The 21,872-nt window shown below is 39.5% G+C and overlaps 1 protein-coding gene across 8 annotated transcripts in view; it reads right to left on the reverse strand.

The window, feature by feature from the left end:
* The window catches only part of KLHL32 (kelch like family member 32), a 97,766-nt gene that overhangs the window by 58,912 nt on the left and 16,982 nt on the right, over window positions 1-21,872 (reverse strand). For 5 of the 8 annotated variants that reach the window (XM_086608178.1, XM_086608176.1, XM_086608177.1 and 2 more), the window contains exons 3-4: window positions 10,945-11,052; window positions 1,071-1,169 (exon numbers count right to left, since the gene is read on the reverse strand). The exons of 1 other annotated variant lie outside the window; for it this stretch is intronic. In XM_086608178.1, the coding sequence (XP_086464304.1) occupies window positions 1,071-1,169; window positions 10,945-11,052 (207 nt within the window). The remainder of the gene's footprint in view (window positions 1-1,070; window positions 1,170-10,944; window positions 11,053-21,872) is intronic. 2 more of the 8 variants (XM_086608174.1, XM_086608173.1) reach the window with 2 other exon arrangements.

The raw sequence follows: 21,872 nt of genomic DNA on the forward strand, positions 1-21,872 counted from the left end.
ATCCCATGTCTATGTTCTCAGAAAAATTAAATCCCTCCTTACATTCCTGAAAACAAACTGATACAAACCGCACTACTCTACCAGCTCCTTTAAGTTTCTAATCAATTTACAATACACAAATTAACACCACCTTATCGTTTGAACATAGATTTTGAAGGCTTCTCTAAGGCTAACAGTCAAAGAACAGACTCTTTCTCCAAAAGACACAAAGCCTTCAAGTATGTCCTGAAGATCTTAACATGAGATCCTGCATGCCTATGGTACTCAGTAGCTCAGTGTGCTGCCAAGCACACTCAGATGGTTCAAAGGCAGTTATGCTGTTGGAAGGCAAGTGTGTACACAGAGGATTGTGCTGACATGTATTTCCTCCCCCAACTGTTGCACAGACACAGATTTCAGAAGCAATACTGAAAGATTACAAAGAGAAGGAAATAGTTCTGTAGACTTGCTATTGCCATTTTCAGTTTTTTTTTTATAAGCCTTTTCATTGATACATATCAAAACTATGTTCATGCTACCATCATGAGCCATCTCCTATACAAGCACAAAAAATTATTTTACTGGATTCAGATTTTTTGCTTCATAATGACAGCCTCAATGTTGATAATATTATCAGCATTATGGGCATAAGGCCAGTTGAGAATAAGGTGCTATTCTAATAAGACCTGCCCCTTCAGTGAGAGGCAGTAGTGACCTCAAATATGCATCAATATTCTGTTGTGAACACTTATGTATCTGAATGCTTCATGATAGGGAAATATTTAACATTTGGTAAACTGAGGCAGAAGAAAGCAAATTCTGTGGTAAAGGAGGGAATTAGATTCATGTGCTGATATTAATCAGTGAACCATCCTTGTTTTCAGGACTGAAATGGACAAAATGGATGGGAGGAGAAAGCACGCACCACAAACTGATACCCAAATTACAGTCAAAACTCAAGTCTCCTAAAATGCAGTTTATTGTCATTTAAGTTACACCAGGTATTGCACTAATACTGTCCTACTGAAATTAGGCTTGAAACAAAAGTTTACCAAATAGAAATGGATGATAGTCAGGAAGAGAAGCCTCACCTGAATGAGATAGTGAGAACACAAACTGAGAAGCTCCAGCAGCTGCAAATGACTCCCAGCTGATAGGACATCCTGTATGACCCCTGGTTCCAAGAGGATCTGTAAAGAAGAAAACAGAAGTTTTGCCATGTAGAACTCAGAGTACCTGTAGAAAATACTACAAGTCTTTCTTATTTCAGACATTTAAGTCAACATAAAGAACAGAAAGAGTACAATTAAGCATATAGAGAAGTCTTTGCAGGATGGGGACAGAGTTTTAAAATGTTCACCTGAATTGCCCAAAGGATTTTGAAGTGGACTTTCCTGTGAGAGTCTATAAGCCACATTACTCCCTAAATACTATAAAACTAAATCCATGTTATTTATTTAAATAAGAGACTTTTCAAAATAACAGAACCTCCTTTTGTTATCCATATACCTGGATGTTTCCATACATATTGATGAATCAGGCCGACAGAATTGACTCAGAAGTCTCCAGTATTAATATTATCCATGCTTGTAAAAAATATACAGGCTAGGAACACCCTTCCCATTCTGCATGGTGCAACTCCATAATTTTCCTAACCTAACCAGTGTCTTCATTTTACAGAGCAAGGCAGTAAAGGCATGCTGCTGGGGAAGTGCCAGAAAGGGCTTAGAAACCGAGACTGATTACCCCGTCATTTGCTCACATGAAACTCCTACTCATTTCAATTAAAATTACACACAGGCAGCAGCAAGGATAATTGGGCCTTGGCTCCTAGCCTGCTGTCTTGGGGTCAGCTTGTTAGGGTATCCTTTCAGAACACAAATAAGTCTTTGGGAATACAGACACTGGTCAACTTCTTATCAGCAATCACATTGCAAACTATCCAAACTAATATTATTTAAATAGAAGTGGTGCAGCACCCAACAAAAATCAGAAATGCATGAGAAAATTTAATTTTTCAAAGATAGTCAGTTTATTCAGTTTTATCCTGCCTGTATTTCTCCTCACAACTTCGGTTTCACACCACACGAGGTCAGTCTCTCACTGTTCCACAGGGAAGTAAAGCTTTTTTCAGATCCTTCTTCTTCTGTCCACACAATTCAGTTTTATCTCATAGCACCATTTACATGTCTCAAATGCAGTGGATTAATAAGTGTGGCAAATGAAAGGAGAGACACTTATCTGCATCTTTTGCAGTTAAAGTGTTTTTGAGGGAAATGATAAAACACATATGCATTTCCTCAAGCAAAACCACAAATTATCTTCAACATAACGGATATAGTAGGAACAGGAGGGAAGGGTATTGATTCTTGTTTATATCAAGAACTCCGTTACATTGAGTTCTGTCAGTGTATGACATGCTTAAAGCTTGTGCAAATCACTGTACATATTCATGCTAAGTTTTAAGTGAATATATATGTAATTTACATACTGTATAAAAGTTCTTTATCTAGCCAAAAAGACCTGTAAGGGTCGTAATGCAAATGAGAATCAGGCCCAGCACAATCCAGGTTTTTGGCTGGTGCTAACGAGGTTGCTATACGCGATGAGAAGTGGTTCGATGAAAGCTAGAAAGGATTTCAGCTACAAAAATATCTCCAATAGGTTATATTTTTTAAAAAATGAGCAGGCCTGTCAAATATTTTCAAGTGAGAACTCACGGTCAGACTGACACAACAAGCTGGTTTAGACCTTGCAGTGTTTGTTATTCAGACATCATTTCCACTAAGGAAGTTGTCATCTGATGTCATATTACTTACTAAGTGTCAGCCACCAGCTCAACATTGTTAAAGACACAATATGAAGAGAACCAGAACCCTAAGCAGATTACTACCTTGCAGGCATAGACAAACTATATTTAACTCTGATAATATTAATGTATTTTAAAGCTACAGCAATCCATTTACAAATAATACTAGTAGCATTATGAGATGAGAAGTAGGACAAGAGGCAAGGAGGGTAACTGGTTACTACCTAGAGGTGATCTGCACAAAGTCAGCAACAAAAGTTCGTTTCAAGGTGGCAGACATATTTCTTACACATTTTTCCATTTCCTACAGCATGCTATACCATGCAAGATCTATTCTGCCGAGATAATATATTCATCTTTGTGTTTCCCAAGATAACTGAGGAAAGTCTATTTCGCCTCTTCCCAAGACTTTGCCCTAAATGGAACTATCTGAATTTTTATTCAATACTCATTTGGATATAGGCAAAAATAGTAATTTTTGCTAAACGTTCACCATCAGCAAACCACATGCTAGGGAAACTCACAAGAAAAAGAGAACAATAATAAAGAAGGAAGAAAATATTGCAAGCCTTCCTTCTGCTGAAACTGGGGTGATTCACAATTACTCCACACCTCTTAGCTTCTGTACGTGAATACAATTACTTGATTTTTACTAATTACCAGCATAGCTCTTTATATGCTATATAGGCCATCCAGCTGAATCTTAACAGTAGACGCACAAGTACACACAGTGACTTACTCTCCTTTGTTTGTCTAACCCTCAAAACAATAGCTCTGAGGTCTTCAGAGTGATGCTTATGGAAAATTAAGGAGAGGGAAACTAAGACCTACTTTGGATTCACATCTTCAAAATTCATCACAAATTATTAGCGTGGAAACTAAAGAGAGAAGCTTAATTATTTTTCCTACTGCATCATCAACCCTACAAGGCGCAATAATCAGGGCAGAGTAATTTGGAACCATCAACTTCAGACAAACTTTGCAATCTTCACCAGTGAAGGATGTGCCTTTGTACAACACATGCCACCTTAAGTCTGGTTTCTGTGCTATTTTTATATTAAGATTAATTAGATGCAATTCATGGCTTGCACCTAGCTGCATCTTACAATCAACCCTCTATTCAACCCTTATTTCTGAGGGTTAATTTTCATTATGCTATCAACTTTTCTCTGGCTTGTGATGCTACCACCCAAGAAAATCAGCTTAACCACCTTCTCCCTGTATACAATGGGTAGATCTTGCAGAAAGCCTGAGTAGCTTACTTTCCCAAGCCACCAGGTCTGACATACTGCTTGTTTTCAAACTGATCTCCTTTGTCAGGCTATTTCTCTCTTCTCCCACAATGACTGTGTTTTCAAATAGGAATTCTGTTCTTCAAGGCAGCCATTCTACCCTCCATCACCCATGAACCCTTCAGAGAGGACACACTAAAACCAGTTCACTCCCTCTTGTGGTCAGGTCCTTAAGCCAAGGGTTAGAAAGGATGCAAAAATTTGGTGTTTCTTTGCAACATAATGCTGAGTTCATAAGATCCAGAAAGGCAGATTACACGATTTCTTAGAGCCACATTTCTTAAACATACAATTTAAATCTATATGGAAACACATCTATTTATGCATCACTGATACATTGAGGAAAGCTGCTCTGCAAATGCAAGAATTGGAAATTTTTTGTGAATTAAATCTGAGTTTCTGAAGTACCTTTCTGAGGCAGAAAAGGGAATTCTGTTATCAGCCCCATGGTCACAGATACACATGGCCCTGAATGCCCCCCTGTACATCTACCCTCTGGGCAGCAGTTATAAAACTGGAATTCATTCTCCCTTCCCCCAAGATTTCCTGCTTCCCTTACCAACTCACCCTGCAGCTGCTCCAACCCAGTACATCTTAGCGCTCTAGGCAAGCATGGAAAAGATTAACTTGCCTCTCTCTTCAGTTTTCTTTGTAAGACTTCTTGGCAACACAGAGCAACAAGAAGCTACGACTTCTTGGGCTAGGAGCAGTACATAAACAACCATCGTTGATCAAGGACAACTATTCACGCTCCATCTCCACACTGCCCAGACTGAGAACATCTTCCAACTCTTTCAGTGCTTCCTGCCCCCCAACAACCAACAAATCTGAATAGGTCAACAAAAAAAAAAATGTATGGTTATAGCAAAGAGGGCAGTAATGGACAAAAGAGAGTGAGAAGGAAACTCCTTAAACTGTCCTTCCCAACAAAGAAAACTCTATGGAGTCTCATGAGGTTTATATCTGGAAAGAACAATTAGATCATTTAATCTATTCCCTGTATATTGCAGGCCATTATATTTCATCCAGACACTTTTAAAGACACTAAACTAAAACTACTTTAGGCCTAAGGAGGCTAAACTGTATGCCCAGACAAAGATGGAGTGATTGGGGATGCACTTCTAAAACCTTTGTTCCAGCTACTAATTTATACCCCTGTATTTCCTTCTCATTTCCATGCAGCTGTTTGTGGGGCCATAGAATAAGTGAGATAGTGGCACGATTCACATTAAAAATAAACCAGCATAATGCTATAAAAGTAAGAAAATATGTAATGTGACGTCAGAAAATTCTAGAAAGTAAATCACATAGAATTTAACACAGAAAAAAAAAAAAATCTAAGATTCCTGCCAGTCTGATGCAAAAGAAAATTCCTTCTTGACTCCACTTGCAGTGATCAGCATTTCAAATGAGACAGGCATCTAACAAAACTACCACTTGTTTCTCCCCTCTGGAGACCATTCTGTGTGCTTCAGAGCAATCAAAAAAAGTAACTTTTCTTTTAGCACAATTTAGATTGCATTTCACTCAAAACCAGTTAGCACTTCTGCCTGTCTCACTGTTCATTCGTGCAACAGTTGAATCCTGATCTCCTTGCACGTCGAGAAGTGCTGCTTCAAAAAAGTGCAAACGGGGGAAGAATGTTCTAGTTCCCTGCAGGCAACTGCCCAAAGCCCTGGCACGTAATGTTTGATAGTACTCATTACAAAACCCAGATGTCTCATTAGCCAATACCAGAAGGACTCATGGCCAGCATTTCTCTGATATATATCATAATATTTTTCCAGAAAACTAAATGAAAATCTATGTTAAATGCACAGCATATGAATCATCAAATATCTCGAGTTGGAAGGCACCCATGGTTTAGTTTTAGATTGTCCTGTGAGGAGCAGAGACTTGGGCTCGATGATCCTTATGGGTGCCTTCCAACTGTCGTCCAGATGTTCCTTGAACTCTTGACAGGCTTGGTGCTGTAACCACTTCCCTGGGGAGCCTGTTCCAGTGGTCAACCACCCTCTCTGTAAAGAAGAGCCTTTTCTTATTGTCCAGTCTGAACTTCCCTGACACAGCTTCATATCATTATGAAGTAAGTACCATTACTATAAGTAAATGAGTAAATAAGTAAATATCATTATTGTAAGTACAACTCCAAGTAAATTCACTATTTTTTGGGAAGACGTTCCATTACTTTGATTGCTTTGAGCTCTAGAAAAGCTGTCTTGTCCATACCTTGATATCTATCAAAAGCAAGTAACATGAAACATTTAACCTTCTCCACAGTAAACTGCATAAACTAAGTTAATTAAGCTCTGTATTATTCTAAGCCTTCTGGGCAATCTGTGGCTGAACAGTGAACCTAACACCTAGTAGCTGTAACCTAGTGTTAGACACAGAAACGATGTTATCCTCCCAACAGAAGTAAAAAATGAAGTGTCCAAAACTAAGAATCAAATTTATATTTTTGGCTTTGAAATCGCATTGAAAAATTATGTTAAGTATTTACTGTAAGACATAGTCCTGCCATAACCAGTTTTCCAGGACCTTGGCATATTGTCTCCGGTAGAAAAGAACAAGGATAGCTGAAGTCATTTTTGCTAGGGACACCAGGCAGTTTAACCAAACCTTAAAATTCACTTCAACCAAAAGGCAACCAGTGGAACTGCTGCACACAGGACACGCACTTACCCAAGAAAATCAAACATCACAATACAGTTTTGCAATACACCCTCATCCGCAAGTGAGCTAGAAAGGATTAACAGAATAAGAGATGCCAAGACATTGAGAGCTGTTTGCCACCCCAACTTAACTGAAAATGGCAGATGAAATACTAGTTGATCTCTAGAAAAACTGTCACCATCAAATGAGGCAGGGATTTGAAGAGAGATGAAAGACAAGAATCTATAAAGGAATCAAAGCAATTATCAGGAGAAATAGTTGTACTTACAAAAATTTATTTCTACTAGTTCTTTACTTGGAAGACCTCTCACTCTTTCATGTTTTTGTTAAAGAAATAACTGAGCTGAAATATTTGACCACAAAAGAAAAAGAAAAATTTCACATAGGAGCTGTAAGACAATACTTCAACAAACCATAGGTTTGTGTGCATGAATTTGAAAAATCACCAGTTCATGAAACCTGTTTGATAATAGCCGTTACAGGATGACAGTTTTTAAGCTAACTGAATACAAGGTAAAGTTAGTAAAAAAAGGTAGTAATTAAATAGGATTCACATTGATAATGCATTAAAGTAATATTGAGAGCAACCCAAGCACATGGAATAACATTATATTTGAAAAAACCATGAAGTTCTAGATTTGTAACTAGTATAATTATATAGATTTGTAACTAATATACTGATATCACCTTTATTAAAAGCTGCTGCTGTTAGCATTTTGTGAGTAAATCTGTTAAACATGCTAAGAAATGGAAAAAGTTTAAAGCCTAGTTTCAAATCACAAATGCAACTTCATATGTGGCTTTCAATAAAATGAAACATTTCAAGATTCTTTCTATAGTCAGGGTGTAAGGCTGTGTTAATCTTGGGCTAAGAAGATACTACTGGAAGACTTAACCCAAAAGTCGCTTTTGGAGAAAGAGCTGAACATAAAACATCTCTTATATTAGGGCTGCCTCACTCATTCTTTCTTTTTAGCTTTGGTAATTTAGAATAATTTTACAACTTCAAGAAGATAACAATTTATACTAATACAGAAACAAAATATCATGGTTTAGAAAAAGAAAGACACCAGCCAGTTAGGAAAACAAGATTTGGTCAGGAGGACTTGGTATTAAGCCTTAGTAAAGCTGCTGGTTTGCTGTGTAGTCTTTGGAAAGTTATTTTCTCCCAAAATAATTTCCTGTCTACGATGCAACAAAGTAAGGACAGCAATTACTTGCTTTTGTAATGTGTTTTGAGGTCCTCAACAAAATTCTATCTAAATGCAAAATATTTCTATTACCATAGACTAACGATACACGATAGAACATAATTACAAAGAAGGAAAATCCAAGTCAGTGAAGCATTTCAGTAGACATAAGACTCCAACTGTGTATTTGTATTTTTGTTGAATTAGGATCACAATCATCCACTGCAAATTAAACTCAGTGTTCTTGCACAACTCTTTTTTGTTGAAACTATACCACAGTGCCTGTCAGTCGATTCAAATGATCACATCACTTAGATTTTACATGTGTACACGAGATCAACATAAGTGATGCAGCTTGCCGGACCTAAATTTGAGGAGGAATGCAAAAGCCTCATCTAAAATGAGGAGCCTCAGAATTTCAGTTCAAACCAGTTATTCAGTCCCATGGCACCTACAAGTGCCTTTTTTCAGCACTGAAACTTTCCAAATGCCCAAAGTATTTTTTTTTGATCAAAAGCATCTTTTCTTGTAATGCAATATTAAATACTTCCACCAGGTGTCCCCAATATATTATGTTACACAGAAAGTTACATTTGAGGTACTACAAATCAAGTTAAATGCAAGTTTAACAAAGTTTAAAGAAATAAAGAGAAGAAAGCTGAAACTAAGTATTTATCTGTTTAGACATGGATACCTTAGGATTGTCCTTGAATTGTTGTCACCTAAAGAAACAGTAATTTTTTGAACTAACGGTTTGGCCAAATATTTAAAAAAAAAAAAAAAAAAAAAAAAAAAAGACAAAAGAAGAGTTCATGGCTTTCACTTTTAAGAGGTACATCAGATCATGTCTTGATACTTACGTTTTCAGAGCAATATAAGGTTGTAATTGGCATGAAGGAGTTTTGGGTTACTAAGAAACATTTTGGTTTATTGTTGGGTTTTTTTAAAATCAGAAAGAGTTTGCAGACTCAAACTAAAGATAACTCTGTTTTCAGAACTCTCTCTGATGTAAGCATGCAGTAATCCAGTTATTAATAGCCTTTGTGGATTACTCCCACTCACTACCTTGAAGCGTTCACCCAGATTCTGTCAGCCTGAGCCAGGACACAGCAATGCTCAATACATATAAACCAGTGCCAGAAGAGAATTTCAAGGACAAAAGGGAAAATTCCACACTGCAAATTCTGAGACCCACATGTCACTGAGTTATGCTTCACAGGCACCTTTATAAAAAGAACTCCTAGAGAATCCTTCCTATTCCTCTGTGTAGCACTTGGTGTATCTGATAGACACAACAGAGCGCAAATTTTGTCCCATAATCACTTACATACTGAGCAACTGTACATACATACACACCTATATTTAACTCGAGAAGCTCGCTTATTTATTCAAAGTAGATTATAACTGAAAATGAAAGACTCAGACGTCTCTAAATGATCAAGGTAAGATGGGACATATTATTTACTAGGGAGCTGACGATACTATCCTGGAAGCAAAGTGGGGTGGATTGTTGGCTTACAAAAAAAAATAATCCATCCTTTCAGGGTTCTCAACATATTTACACAGGTTTATTAGACTGAATTTTGCTGGAAGACAGAGAAGTGTACCTCTATTCACAGCAGACAGGATGGGTCAGATAAAAGTCAGTTACAATCCATCTTCTCAAAATTGGCTTTTGAAAGTATCTTTTGGATACTTCTATTTAGCAACAAGAGTTCTATTTTCAGAATAATCGACCTATAGTCTCAAATGAATTTAAGATGATACAGGTGCTCCACAGCACAGAAAACATTTGATTTTGTATATCAAAACTTTCACCTGAAAGAACAAATAGCATACTGATGACAAGCCATGTACTGAGATCTTCAGCCAATTCAGTGATACAGCATGGCATCTCTGTCTCTTATTTATTTGAAAGAAATCTTTGAATAAGTTATGTTTTCCATAATAGCAGAAACATAGAGATTAGCATTTTAAATTTAAATTTCTAAGGCCATTACTGAAGTGTAACTGTTGCGTAGGCTGGTGACAAAAATAGCTCCTTTAAAACAGGTTAAAAAAAAATGTATTTCATTATTTCTACTTAATTCCCTTTGAAAAAATTAAGGCCATCTACTCAATACACAACACAGAAAAAGATACCTTAAATTTGTACAACCCAGCAACTCTTCCAGAATAACGTAATATGGATTTAAGCTTTCCTTTTCAAAATTAATAAAAAAAATATACATCAATAAATTCAATTGTTCTAGCAATATTTCCAGAAATAGTTTTGTTATCAATAAGTCAAGAGTCCAAAGCACAAATAGGTGGATGTTAGGAAGTTCTGAGCTCACTATCCTTGAACTCTGAACTGAGATGAATTCATACAGCAACACTGTCCAAACAGTGAGTGTACAGATACAGCAGATTTTTTGATATTTTTTTTTTAGGATTGGGGGCAGGAAGAGGAGCACCACTCTGCCTTTTCTGAAGAAACATAATGTGATACATAACCTGCAATCATAAAAAGTGCTACGATAAAGATGTAGAGTACCTATAAGCATTTACAAAGAAGTTTGGACTTCATCTGTCCAGAGACTAAAAAGACTACTTTTCCCCTCAATTATCTAATTTGTCAAACACAGTAGAGTTTATAAATATTTATTATTAGGAAAACACCTAAGGTATTTTTCCTTCCTTTACATTTATTTAGTATGCAGAATCAACTCTTATTAAGTTTTTATGAACAGCTAGGCCACTATAAAATGGTCATAATAGTGAACCTATGTGGTTCACTACCTGGTAACAATGCACATAAACAGTGTTTTTATTAGACAATCCTTCTATAGAGAAAAAAACCCTAGTACATCCAAAGTAAGATCTGTTAAATCAAAAGACCTCATACAGGACAGTGTACAAGAAAGAATAACTTCGAGTACCTTTGAAAAGGTCATCTTCAGTTTTTATTGCAGTTTGCTTTCATTTGTGTCTCTTAATTTGAAGAACTGTACAGTACCTGTCCAGTGTATGCAAAGTCCAAGGCTTGTTTTAAACCAAGGCTTGTGACACCATGCAAATTCACCTCATCAGCTTCACTTTCAACCATGCAGAGACTGAACATTGCCTGTAGAAAGAAAATAAGTGTTATTGACCATTAAAAACAACCCCCAGTGAAGGTCCAGGAAGTATAGGATTGGTTTTTCCAGCTTCACTAACCTTTTTTTTTCTTTGGATAAGAATTCTAAATAGCAACAGACTTGTGAGTTAAAATGAAATCGATACCAAGTTTTCAATACTAACCCCATAGCAATCAATCTTGCAACTGAGTCCTTTTATCAATAAAGAAATACAAAACTTATTCTGGCAAAACTGAAACAAACCCCTTTCATCCATGTGTATATACTTCCAAAGTAATTCAGGTGAAATAAACGGGAACAGTCAGACAATAAGGTATCATTCAACAAAAAAAAAGATAAAGAACTGAACTTTGGAAAAAAAAAATTTCTTCATAAGCACCACTAGAAATAATACTTATGTATAGTATCATTATATATAGGAAGAAACAACAAGCCATACAGAGTTACTTGTATGAGAAGAAGAGGCAGTTAACATACCATCTTTTATAAACTCACCTAAACTGACAACCTCTCCTCACTTGTTATTGCCTCAGTTTCTCAGTTCATAAAACCTAAACTGAAGATTGGCAAGGAGCTACAGAACTTCCCTGAAAATAACACTGAGGAGAGCAACTGTCCCTTTTATCCAGTCTTACCTTCCAAATCATCAGTCTTCAGTGCCTCCCTGGACTGAAGCAACTCTACTCAGTCTCTGGATCCGTGTAGGAATCTTTTTCAAACTTGGACTCCTGTCTTTGCCCCTCACTCTTCTCTCCCAGTCTGCACTCCTGCTGCAGTATCCCTACTTACCACTCCTCCCTTCCTCTTATCACTCTCATTCTCCATTCTTTGTTACTCTTTGTATTTTTAATAAAATATACCATTCAGAGTCTTTAGACAGGAAACTGTGAATAAATAAACTGAACAGTTCTAGCCCCCGTTATTGCTAAAGAGAGTCCAAACTTATCTCCAGTAAGTTTTGTGCCAAATGCAATGCCTTTACGGAGGATACCAAACTTCACCTTGGAGAACTCTAGTAACTAAAGAAGCACTTCTTATGAACATACCCTCTGCTACTCTGTCTCTGTGGCTGATACCTGCAGAAGCTGAGGCAGTCAATAAGCACACTGGATTTCAAATGTGCATCCTGTCCACCAAGTGCTGCTGAATTTAAAGGAAAAAATAAGGCCTACCTCATCTAACAGTTTAGCACATAGCATTCACCTAGACCCAGGTGGCTTCTTTCAAGAACCGAGACTTTCCTGCAAGTAAGTAATTTCTTCTGAAAGTGTTAGTATTTTCATCACTGAAACGCCATAATTTGACATAAATCTGTTGCCTGGAAATCATCCAGTATAAGCAAGAGTGACATTTATCACAAAGTCACTCCTTGTATTTCTGCAATTTCTATTTCAATAAAGTGATATCAGGGCTTCTTCGAAACTGGCAACAGAAAAGAAGTGTCAAATAGTTTAAAAGGTTTATCAAACAAATGCAGTAAGACACGGGCATAAATATACTCAGATGGAAAAAAAAATCTAACAAGTTCAGATGCTTTTCTCATTCCACTAAAAATGCAAAAAGAGCTGGACATCTTATTGTCATTTAGATGCATCAAATGAGCTCTAATAGCTACTGTGAGACTTCAGGACTTGCCAAGAGCTCTAAGGTACCCATCAGGCACCTGCTCCTTTCACAAGCAGACCTGCAGTTTGTGTCTGAAAGGGACAAGCGTCTCTTCTCAGAAATTCACTTCTAAATAAACTTTTTGGATAATATTCCCTTCATGCACTACTTCCTAAATAAAGTCTCACAGCAACACCTGCCTATACAGGGGTAGATTTGCACACCTTCTGTACACTCAGTTTCATCACAGACTGCCTGCAGAAAGGCTGGAAATGCTCATTGATACAAGTGCATGGTCTGCATTCTCTGACTGTGCTACAGCAACTGTCTGTACACTACCTACCTGTACATAGGAACCATCAGATGACAGTGTGGTTACTAATAAAGTTTCTATTCAGATCAAGGGCTGATGTCCTACACAATGGGTTAAGCTCACAGACACAAAGAAACACTTCACTGAATTTCATCTGCAGACCATCAATCATTTCTATGAAGAACTGGTAGAGTTTTTCTTTGTAGACTTACCAACTTTACCTTTAGAAGACTATTCTATTGTATCACAGATTCCAACACGGTCCTTACACAGGATTTATTACTACATTTAGCTTAGTAAACTCAGCAGGATCAAGCTGCTAACTCAATCACTGTCCATAATCATCCACAGCATTTAATGAATGGGGTCTCCAGCAAAGCTTGGAAACCTCTGCCATCTGGCACTCTCTCAGGCAATGCGCAGGCTATGGTTCAGGGGATAACTCAAGCCATGGCTGTTTCAAACAGACAGCATGGATAAAGCCAACTTGTTTGCAGAGAGGGAAGGTTTAGCCATATGGGCATGAGTCATGCTGTGCCAGTCACTTTTAGGGCCGGAAAACAAGCCCTAATCCATCTTATTTACTAGTACAGGCATAGTCTAATAACGCAACGGGCTATCAGAACTGTAGCTGCCAGTAAGCCATAAGACTACAGCTCTGCATGCCATCTGCTATATGGAGTTCATTTTCTCTCATACTATCCTCCGAATATTCTGTGGAAGCTTTTGATACTGAACATGAACCATTTCAGGGGGCAAGGCCAAAGAACTGGATTGAAAGATAAGGTCTGCAATGGTACTCAGTTCACATTCAGCTGAACTGGATTAGCCTCCCGGGAAGCAATCTCCCACACAGATGAACCTAGTACTGCTCAGTGATCCACACTGCCTTCACCAGCAGGCAAATCTCCTTCTCAGCCTGACAGTTTAAAGGTTTAATCCAGCATGAAAAAATCTGTTCAAACATAGGTAGAAATTGAGCTCAAACTCAGTCTTTAATTTGCACTGCTGCTGTACTTGAATATTCTAGTTTTAACTGTAGAAACACGAGGATCATTAAATTCTGGCTTGAGACTTCACCAACACGTGGAGAATGAGTTACGGTTGGGCTGTTAAACTCCAATTTCAGACACATCTCTGAAAACGCTCTGAGGTTTTGTGAGCTTAAACAGGTCCATCAGCCATGCTTTTAATGCAAGGCTAGTAGCCTACTTTATTTTTCCCTCGGGTACATTAAAAACAGGACAATAAGATAAACATCTCAGGTGGATGTGCAAGTGACAGACAAGAAAAACAATGAAATATAAAATATTTGGACAAGTGCAAAATTCAAAGTTAAACTTACCAGAAAAGTTACCAAATCTGGCTAAGTATGAGATGTTCATTGTTTTAGTCACTAATTTCATTCCACAATGCTAATATATTTTATTTTAAAATACTTCTGCTTGGACGAAATAATATCGTCTTTGAAAACACCTCATTTCTCCTCCAAGACCTTCATGAGAGTGGGTGGTACAAGTTGCCAATATTTTAACCAAAGATCTCTTTTACAATAAAACCCACCGGTGAGAAGATCCCTCTTTTCTTCCAGTTCCTTTAAATATCCAGGTCTTGTTCTGCCATCCAATCAGTCAACGAGCCAACATCGTGGGAAATAAAATAATTGTTTAAATTCTGCCATTTTAGTCAAGATTTTAATTAAGTAAACCAATTCCCCAAAAGAAAAGTAAACAGAATCCACTTGCCATTCTGTGGCAACGGCTCCAAAATTCAGGTTTCAACATCCAGTCACAACTGGATATATATTCCATTTGTAGAATTCCACCTAAGTTCACACTTGTTTAAGAAGCTACATATTAGGATGGCTTCCTTTTTGTGGGACGTGCAAACACTTTACTAGCTTTAAAAAGAGAAGGAAGAGAGGAATCAGCTCTTGATTCTTCTTCTAATATTGGATTGAAACAGAAATAGAGCTAGAGAACTACTGCCAAAGGAAAAAGAAAACAAAGCACACAATCCTTGGATAAAAATAAACAAACCATAAAACAACTCTTAGGCTCTCGAAAATTTGACTTCAAAGTAATTTAATACACAGCACACTTGCATGCAGTTTTGCTACTTTGCCCTCAGCAGCCAAAGGCACCTTTACAAAATGGTTTCTTCTGCAAACATAGAACACAAAAGATTACAAGAGTGTCATGGTTTGATGTGGAGGGGGGGGGTGGTTCTGGTGGCAGGAGAGGGATTTTGCTCCCTGCGACCTCCCCGGTTTTGGATCCGGGTTAGGCTTAGTTCTGGCCACCAGATCAGACTGCCATCCCCCTCGGGGTTGAGCCAATAGGGCGCCTCTGCGAATTGCCCTATTTAAGTCAGGACAAGGGAACCGGAAAAGGTGCTTCGCCCAGGATCGACCAGAGAAGGGAGGAGGGCACTGCCCCCGCTCCCTGGCTCCCGGCCGGGCGGCTGCCTGCGTCGGGCCGGCGCTGCCCACGGAGGATGGCGGCGGCGGAGCCAGCTGGGGAACTCGGGGGCACCCCACTCCCGGGGTGCCCACTGGGCTGAGTTCACCTGGAGAGGACTGAGATCTGAGAGAAACAGCTGCATCGACAGCAGGTCAGTGAGGATGGAGCGGGAGGAGGTGTGCTGGAGCCGAGGTTCCCCTGCGGCTGATGGTGAGATAGCAGGCTGCCCCCCTGCAACCAGGACGGCCTCGGTGGAGCAGCGACCCACTCGCAGCCCGTGGGGAGAAGATGCCTGAGCCCGAGGATGGTCGTGTTGGGGGCACGGCAAGGCAGAAAGGCATCTGGAGTCTTCGTGACGACCCACGCCGGAGCGAGTGGCTGCAGCTCCCTAAGTACCCGAGACTGTGGTATAGCCCACACCGGAGCAATCTGTGGGGAAGGATTGTTTCCAGTGGGCTGGACTCACGTTGGAGAAGTTTGTGGATTTTTCCTCGTGGGTAGGGGATCCATTGGAGCAGGGGAAAAGGGTGTAAGGACTCCTTCTCCTTTAAGAAAGAAGCAGCAGTAACAGCACGGAATGAACTGACCTGCACTCCCCCAGTCCCTGCCCCCTGTGCTGCTGGGGGGAGGAGGTAGAGCCGGGAGGAAAAGGAAGGTGGGGGGGGGGGAGAAGGTGTCGGTTTTAAGATCTGGTTTTGTTTCTTTCTGTCCTCTCAAGTAATCGGTTTTTATTTCCCTTTGTCCTTCTAAGTAATCATTAATAAACTGTTTTGCTTTGAGAAAAGCGCTGCCTGTTTTGCCCAGGACCATGGTTGGTGGGTGCTCCCTCTGTTCTTGCCTCAACCCTCAGTCCTTTTGTGTTTTTTTTTTTCCCTCTCCTCTCTACTTTATTGGAGAAGGAGAGACTGTGTGAGTTTTAGTTGCTGGATCAGCCTAAAACCACGACAGTCCTTTTTGGCGCCCAACGTGGGGCTCGAGGAATTTGAGATAAGAATAGTGACTGGGAGAGGTAACGGGCAAAACATGGACTTCACAGTGCTGAAAAACAGAAGGACCTTGGGAAACTTTGATTGTTGTGACTGGTGAAGGGACAAGGGGTGGATTGTTTGTAAAATGTGTGTTCTTCTTCTTCTTCGATGTTGTTGTTGATACTGTGTTCTTTTTCTGTAACTCTGTGTTCTCTTTCTGTAACTAAAGTTGTGCCTAAATATGGAATTCGCAGAGGCGAGGGGTGGAATGTCATGGTTTGATGTGGAGGGGGGGGGTGGTTCTGGTGGCAGGAGAGGGATTTTGCTCCCTGCGACCTCCCCGGTTTTGGATCCGGGTTAGGCTTAGTTCTGGCCACCAGATCAGACTGCCATCCCCCTCGGGGTTGAGCCAATAGGGCGCCTCTGCGAATTGCCCTATTTAAGTCAGGACAAGGGAACCGGAAAAGGTGCTTCGCCCAGGATCGACCAGAGAAGGGAGGAGGGCACTGCCCCCGCTCCCTGGCTCCCGGCCGGGCGGCTGCCTGCGTCGGGCCGGCGCTGCCCACGGAGGATGGCGGCGGCGGAGCCAGCTGGGGAACTCGGGGGCACCCCACTCCCGGGGTGCCCACTGGGCTGAGTTCACCTGGAGAGGACTGAGATCTGAGAGAAACAGCTGCATCGACAGCAGGTCAGTGAGGATGGAGCGGGAGGAGGTGTGCCGGAGCCGAGTTTCCCCTGCGGCTGATGGTGAGATAGCAGGCTGCCCCCCTGCAACCAGGACGGCCTCGGTGGAGCAGCGACCCACTCGCAGCCCGTGGGGAGAAGATGCCTGAGCCCGAGGATGGTCGTGTTGGGGGCACGGCAAGGCAGAAAGGCATCTGGAGTCTTCGTGACGACCCACGCCGGAGCGAGTGGCTGCAGCTCCCTAAGTACCCGAGACTGTGGTATAGCCCACACCGGAGCAATCTGTGGGGAAGGATTGTTTCCAGTGGGCTGGACTCACGTTGGAGAAGTTTGTGGATTTTTCCTCGTGGGTAGGGGATCCATTGGAGCAGGGGAAAAGGGTGTAAGGACTCCTTCTCCTTTAAGAAAGAAGCAGCAGTAACAGCACGGAATGAACTGACCTGCACTCCCCCAGTCCCTGCCCCCTGTGCTGCTGGGGGGAGGAGGTAGAGCCGGGAGGAAAAGGAAGGTGGGGGGGGGGGAGAAGGTGTCGGTTTTAAGATCTGGTTTTGTTTCTTTCTGTCCTCTCAAGTAATCGGTTTTTATTTCCCTTTGTCCTTCTAAGTAATCATTAATAAACTGTTTTGCTTTGAGAAAAGCGCTGCCTGTTTTGCCCAGGACCATGGTTGGTGGGTGCTCCCTCTGTTCTTGCCTCAACCCTCAGTCCTTTTGTGTTTTTTTTTTTCCCTCTCCTCTCTACTTTATTGGAGAAGGAGAGACTGTGTGAGTTTTAGTTGCTGGATCAGCCTAAAACCACGACAAAGAGCTCAAAACCAAATGTCACACAACAGAGTGACTAGGTTCAGTGTGTCCAGATCTGATGTAACTGGGCAGAATAACCTGAGTAAAAGATGCTTAGCACAGCCATTGGTCTGACTTTCCATGCTCAGCTTTTGCTGCTGCTTAGCTTTCAAAACCAAAACGCAAGATGAGTGTAAAATATCACCAAATCGGAATAATGTATTACTGTTAAAATAAGTATAAATGAGATTAAAAAAATATCTAGATACATTGATTTTATCATTCAGGCAGCACTGCAGCAACACGTACAGACTCCCTTGTAACAGACAATTTCAAGAACAGACAGCAAGGTCACAGAAACACAAGATGATATTCACAATCCTCAAAATACAAATTGCTTACTGTCACAATGGCGAGGTATAAAATTGCTCCTTGCCTTTGAGTCATTTTCTTAGTCAGATGATCCATATCCATGAGAGTAATGAGCACGTCCTCATTTGTACACATCAATCTTATTGCCGTGTCAGGCATAGCAAGCAGTAAATCATCACAAAACAACCAAGTTGTACGACACCTTACACAAGTAAACTCTTTCAGTGAATTTCAGGCAACTTAGTGGCCTTTTAAAGGCAAGAAACAGAATCAAAAAATATGCAGCCTCAGGAAACAGGTAAATGAATATAGAACGAACAAATGGTTGTGCTGTTAAGAAAAATACAGTGACCAAAATGATGCTATGACTTGGAGAAACAAATTGGAATTCTTTTTACTGAGCTTTTATAAGCTTTCTGTTGGAAATCTAAAAAAAAAAGTATATATTTGAACACTGAGGTTAACCACTAGATTCTAACTTAAATCTGCATAAAACCTGTTAAAAATTTAAGAAATGTTTAAAGGAAATTATAATAAAGTAATTAAATGAACAATAACATGATAGAATGATAGAATGGTTAGGGTTGGAAGGGACCTCAAAGATCATCTAGTTCCAACCTCCCTGCCATGGGCAGGGACACCCTCCACTACACCAGGTTGCTCAAAGCCTCATCCAACCTGGCCTTGAACACTTCCAGGGATGGGGCATCCACAACTTCTCTGGGCAACCTGTTCCAGCGCTTCACCAAACTTGCCTTTATACATGGGGTAAATACTGGATAGAAGGGAAATTGGTAAAATACCTGGAAACGGTAATGGTATTATATTATATTATTATATAAAATAATATATTATAATATTATATATAATAATATATTATATATTTTTGTATAATTATCTGGCCTGTAATAACAATATCTGAAGTTAGGTAGCTGCATAACAAAAGTAAGTAAAAGTGTTTTCTGGGTAATCAATAGATAGAAATAGGCATGTTTGGACACCAATTTACAGAACTGAGTGAGATGAAATATCTTTTGAAGTCTAACTGTAGAGCAAGTCTAAATATGTAGTTTAGCCTAGATGCCTTAAATAGGCGAAAACTTTAATCCTAAGAGCAAAGGGTTGAGTGAACTGAAGAATAAAAGTTGAGGAGATAACAGTGAACTGTGTACTTTTAGTATACTCATTTTAGAACAGAAGAACTTTTGAAAATGAGTATTTCTGCAATTGAAGCTATAAACAATGCCAATAATAATAAACTCAGAAATGTTTGCACCTGTAAATTTGTTTCCTGTGATAAATCACTATATATAAGAACCAGAGTTTTCTTTCACTCTTCTGAATTCACGTACAGTCACATCTAGTGTAAAAGCCTTAGGTGAGCGGGTCTTTAAAGAAAAACGTTACAGATAGCCAATTATGAGATGCTGAATACACACAAAATGCCTTCAGTTTGCCTATCTTGACATTCTTATGCTCATCCCTTACCTCAGCTACATCAGTCCCTAGCTGACTTTTCTGATATGTTCCAAATGGGAGATAAGCAAACGACTATTTAAATTACTGCCTTCAAGAAACACACTGGCTCTTCCAGGAGCAAAGTACACGGTTCCAGTGCATAGCAATTACCTCTAAAATATCTCAAAGTTCCCTCTGCACGATTGTGAAGAGACAGTCATCATTATCCATTTGTCTTTGATTCAATTCTAAATGTAGCTTTTAAAAGAAATCTAAGCTTTCAAAAAACAAGCTTACTACAGTAACCCAAAGAGCAACATTTCCAAATTTCCTCCCTTTGTTTTCTCAAACATTGTTTTGATAACTACCAGCAGCCCTAGTTCCAAGTCCACTACAATACAAAACAAACGCTTGGACCTCCCCACCAATGTATAGCTCTGAACTACACAAGTTCTTGTTCAACCATAGACTTCCCACTAGATAGCAGGCACAATAATAAAGTCCTGGAATACTTCAGAATCACCTCCATGAAAAGCTGCATTCACATGATGTTTACAGGGTTTCGGCAAGGCCAAGCTTGTTTTGCACAACACAATGCAAATATCTCAACTCAGTCCATCTTCCACTCGCTTACGCTATCACCTTTCATCCTTGAATTTAACTGGCAGTCAAAAGTTTTTGCAACTGACGTACAAGAGCCTGCCTTTACCTTCAGCTATTGCTCTTACGTGGCTGTCCAGAAATCTGACACATTCTGTACTGCAAAGTGCACAACCATTTGCTGCACTTCCTCGCAATCACCACCAGATAGGGAGAGCGGAAAGTTGGCACAGAGTGAACTAGCATGCTTGTCGTTCCTTTCATTGCACCACACTCAAAAAGATGAACACCCAGAAAGTCAAGATGAACTAACAGCAAGTTAAGCTCAATGCACTTTTACATATACTTATAGTTGGAAGAAAAAAAAAAAACACACCACAAAAATTTTGAAAGTGAGTGAACTTTATTCTATCGAGCAAACTAATTGGTCAAGAACTGATCAATGTAATGGCCAAGGTTTTCCTTAGCTATTTATCTTCTTGCACTGAATTTTCAAAGGTAAATTACCTAGCATTGTTTTACTGTTTTAGAAGAGCAGAATTGTCATCTCAAATTTTTGCCTCCGCAATTCCTCAATGATATTGCTTGAGTTCTTTTTAAAATTATTTTTAAATAGGCAGACATCTTCATTAACTGTAGTGTTTTATTCAAATTCCCTTCCCACAGTATATGCACTTACTTCTATATTCACCTGTTTCACATCTTTCTCTTTACAGGAAATAGATTGTACTTCACATTTAATGCACCAGAAAAGCAATGAGGAAAGTAAACTAACACTTCATAGATCTTGGATCAATTTCATACACTGCTCAGGGAACTCAGTTATGATGTTATGCCTCAAGATTATTTTATTGCATGTGAATTTTAGGACTGAGAAGAATTTTACTGGCAATGAATGAAACAGCTCAGTCGTGCATTTTTTCTGATCTGGGACCTAAGCCTGTCTGTATATAGGTCACTCAAACTTGCAAGTATCCAGTCCTAAGACTACCTTACCTGTTTGGACTATAAACTCTTTCAGGCCAAAGCATTCTCCTTTGCAGTTTGTACTAAAAATAGCACCTCGCTGTTCTTGTAACAGTACTATTAAATAAATAAATCATAATCTGTTTAATCTCCTTTTTTGTACTACTCCTGAATTAACCTTTAGGTGTTCTTAACTTCCACGTTTTAATCCTTCATTACATAAGCAACATTATTTCTTCTTTGCTGTGTTCACCTATCACAACAACAAAGAGATATTCAGAATGTATTAACAGCAGTCAAAACACTACTTTGACAGATGACGATGTCCACATCAAATATCAACTCTGTTCTAGATATGTAACATACACTTATCCAAATAATCAATTTAATATGTGAATGTTTGCTTACTGCATATAAAAACGTGGCTTGTTCTTCTCATAACCAGCATGTTACATTTTGATTTGTTTTCCTCCCAATTTAAGCCTGTCTGTCCTAAATCAATCATCAGCCATGTCCTCTAGAGTCTCTCATACACTGAAAAACATATCCATCAATACCAACCGCATGAAATATGATTAAGAGGCTCATTACAGGATTCT

The sequence above is a fragment of the Tauraco erythrolophus genome, chromosome 2, assembly GCF_009769465.1.
Source record: "Tauraco erythrolophus isolate bTauEry1 chromosome 2, bTauEry1.pri, whole genome shotgun sequence".
NCBI classification, from domain to species: domain Eukaryota; kingdom Metazoa; phylum Chordata; class Aves; order Musophagiformes; family Musophagidae; genus Tauraco; species Tauraco erythrolophus.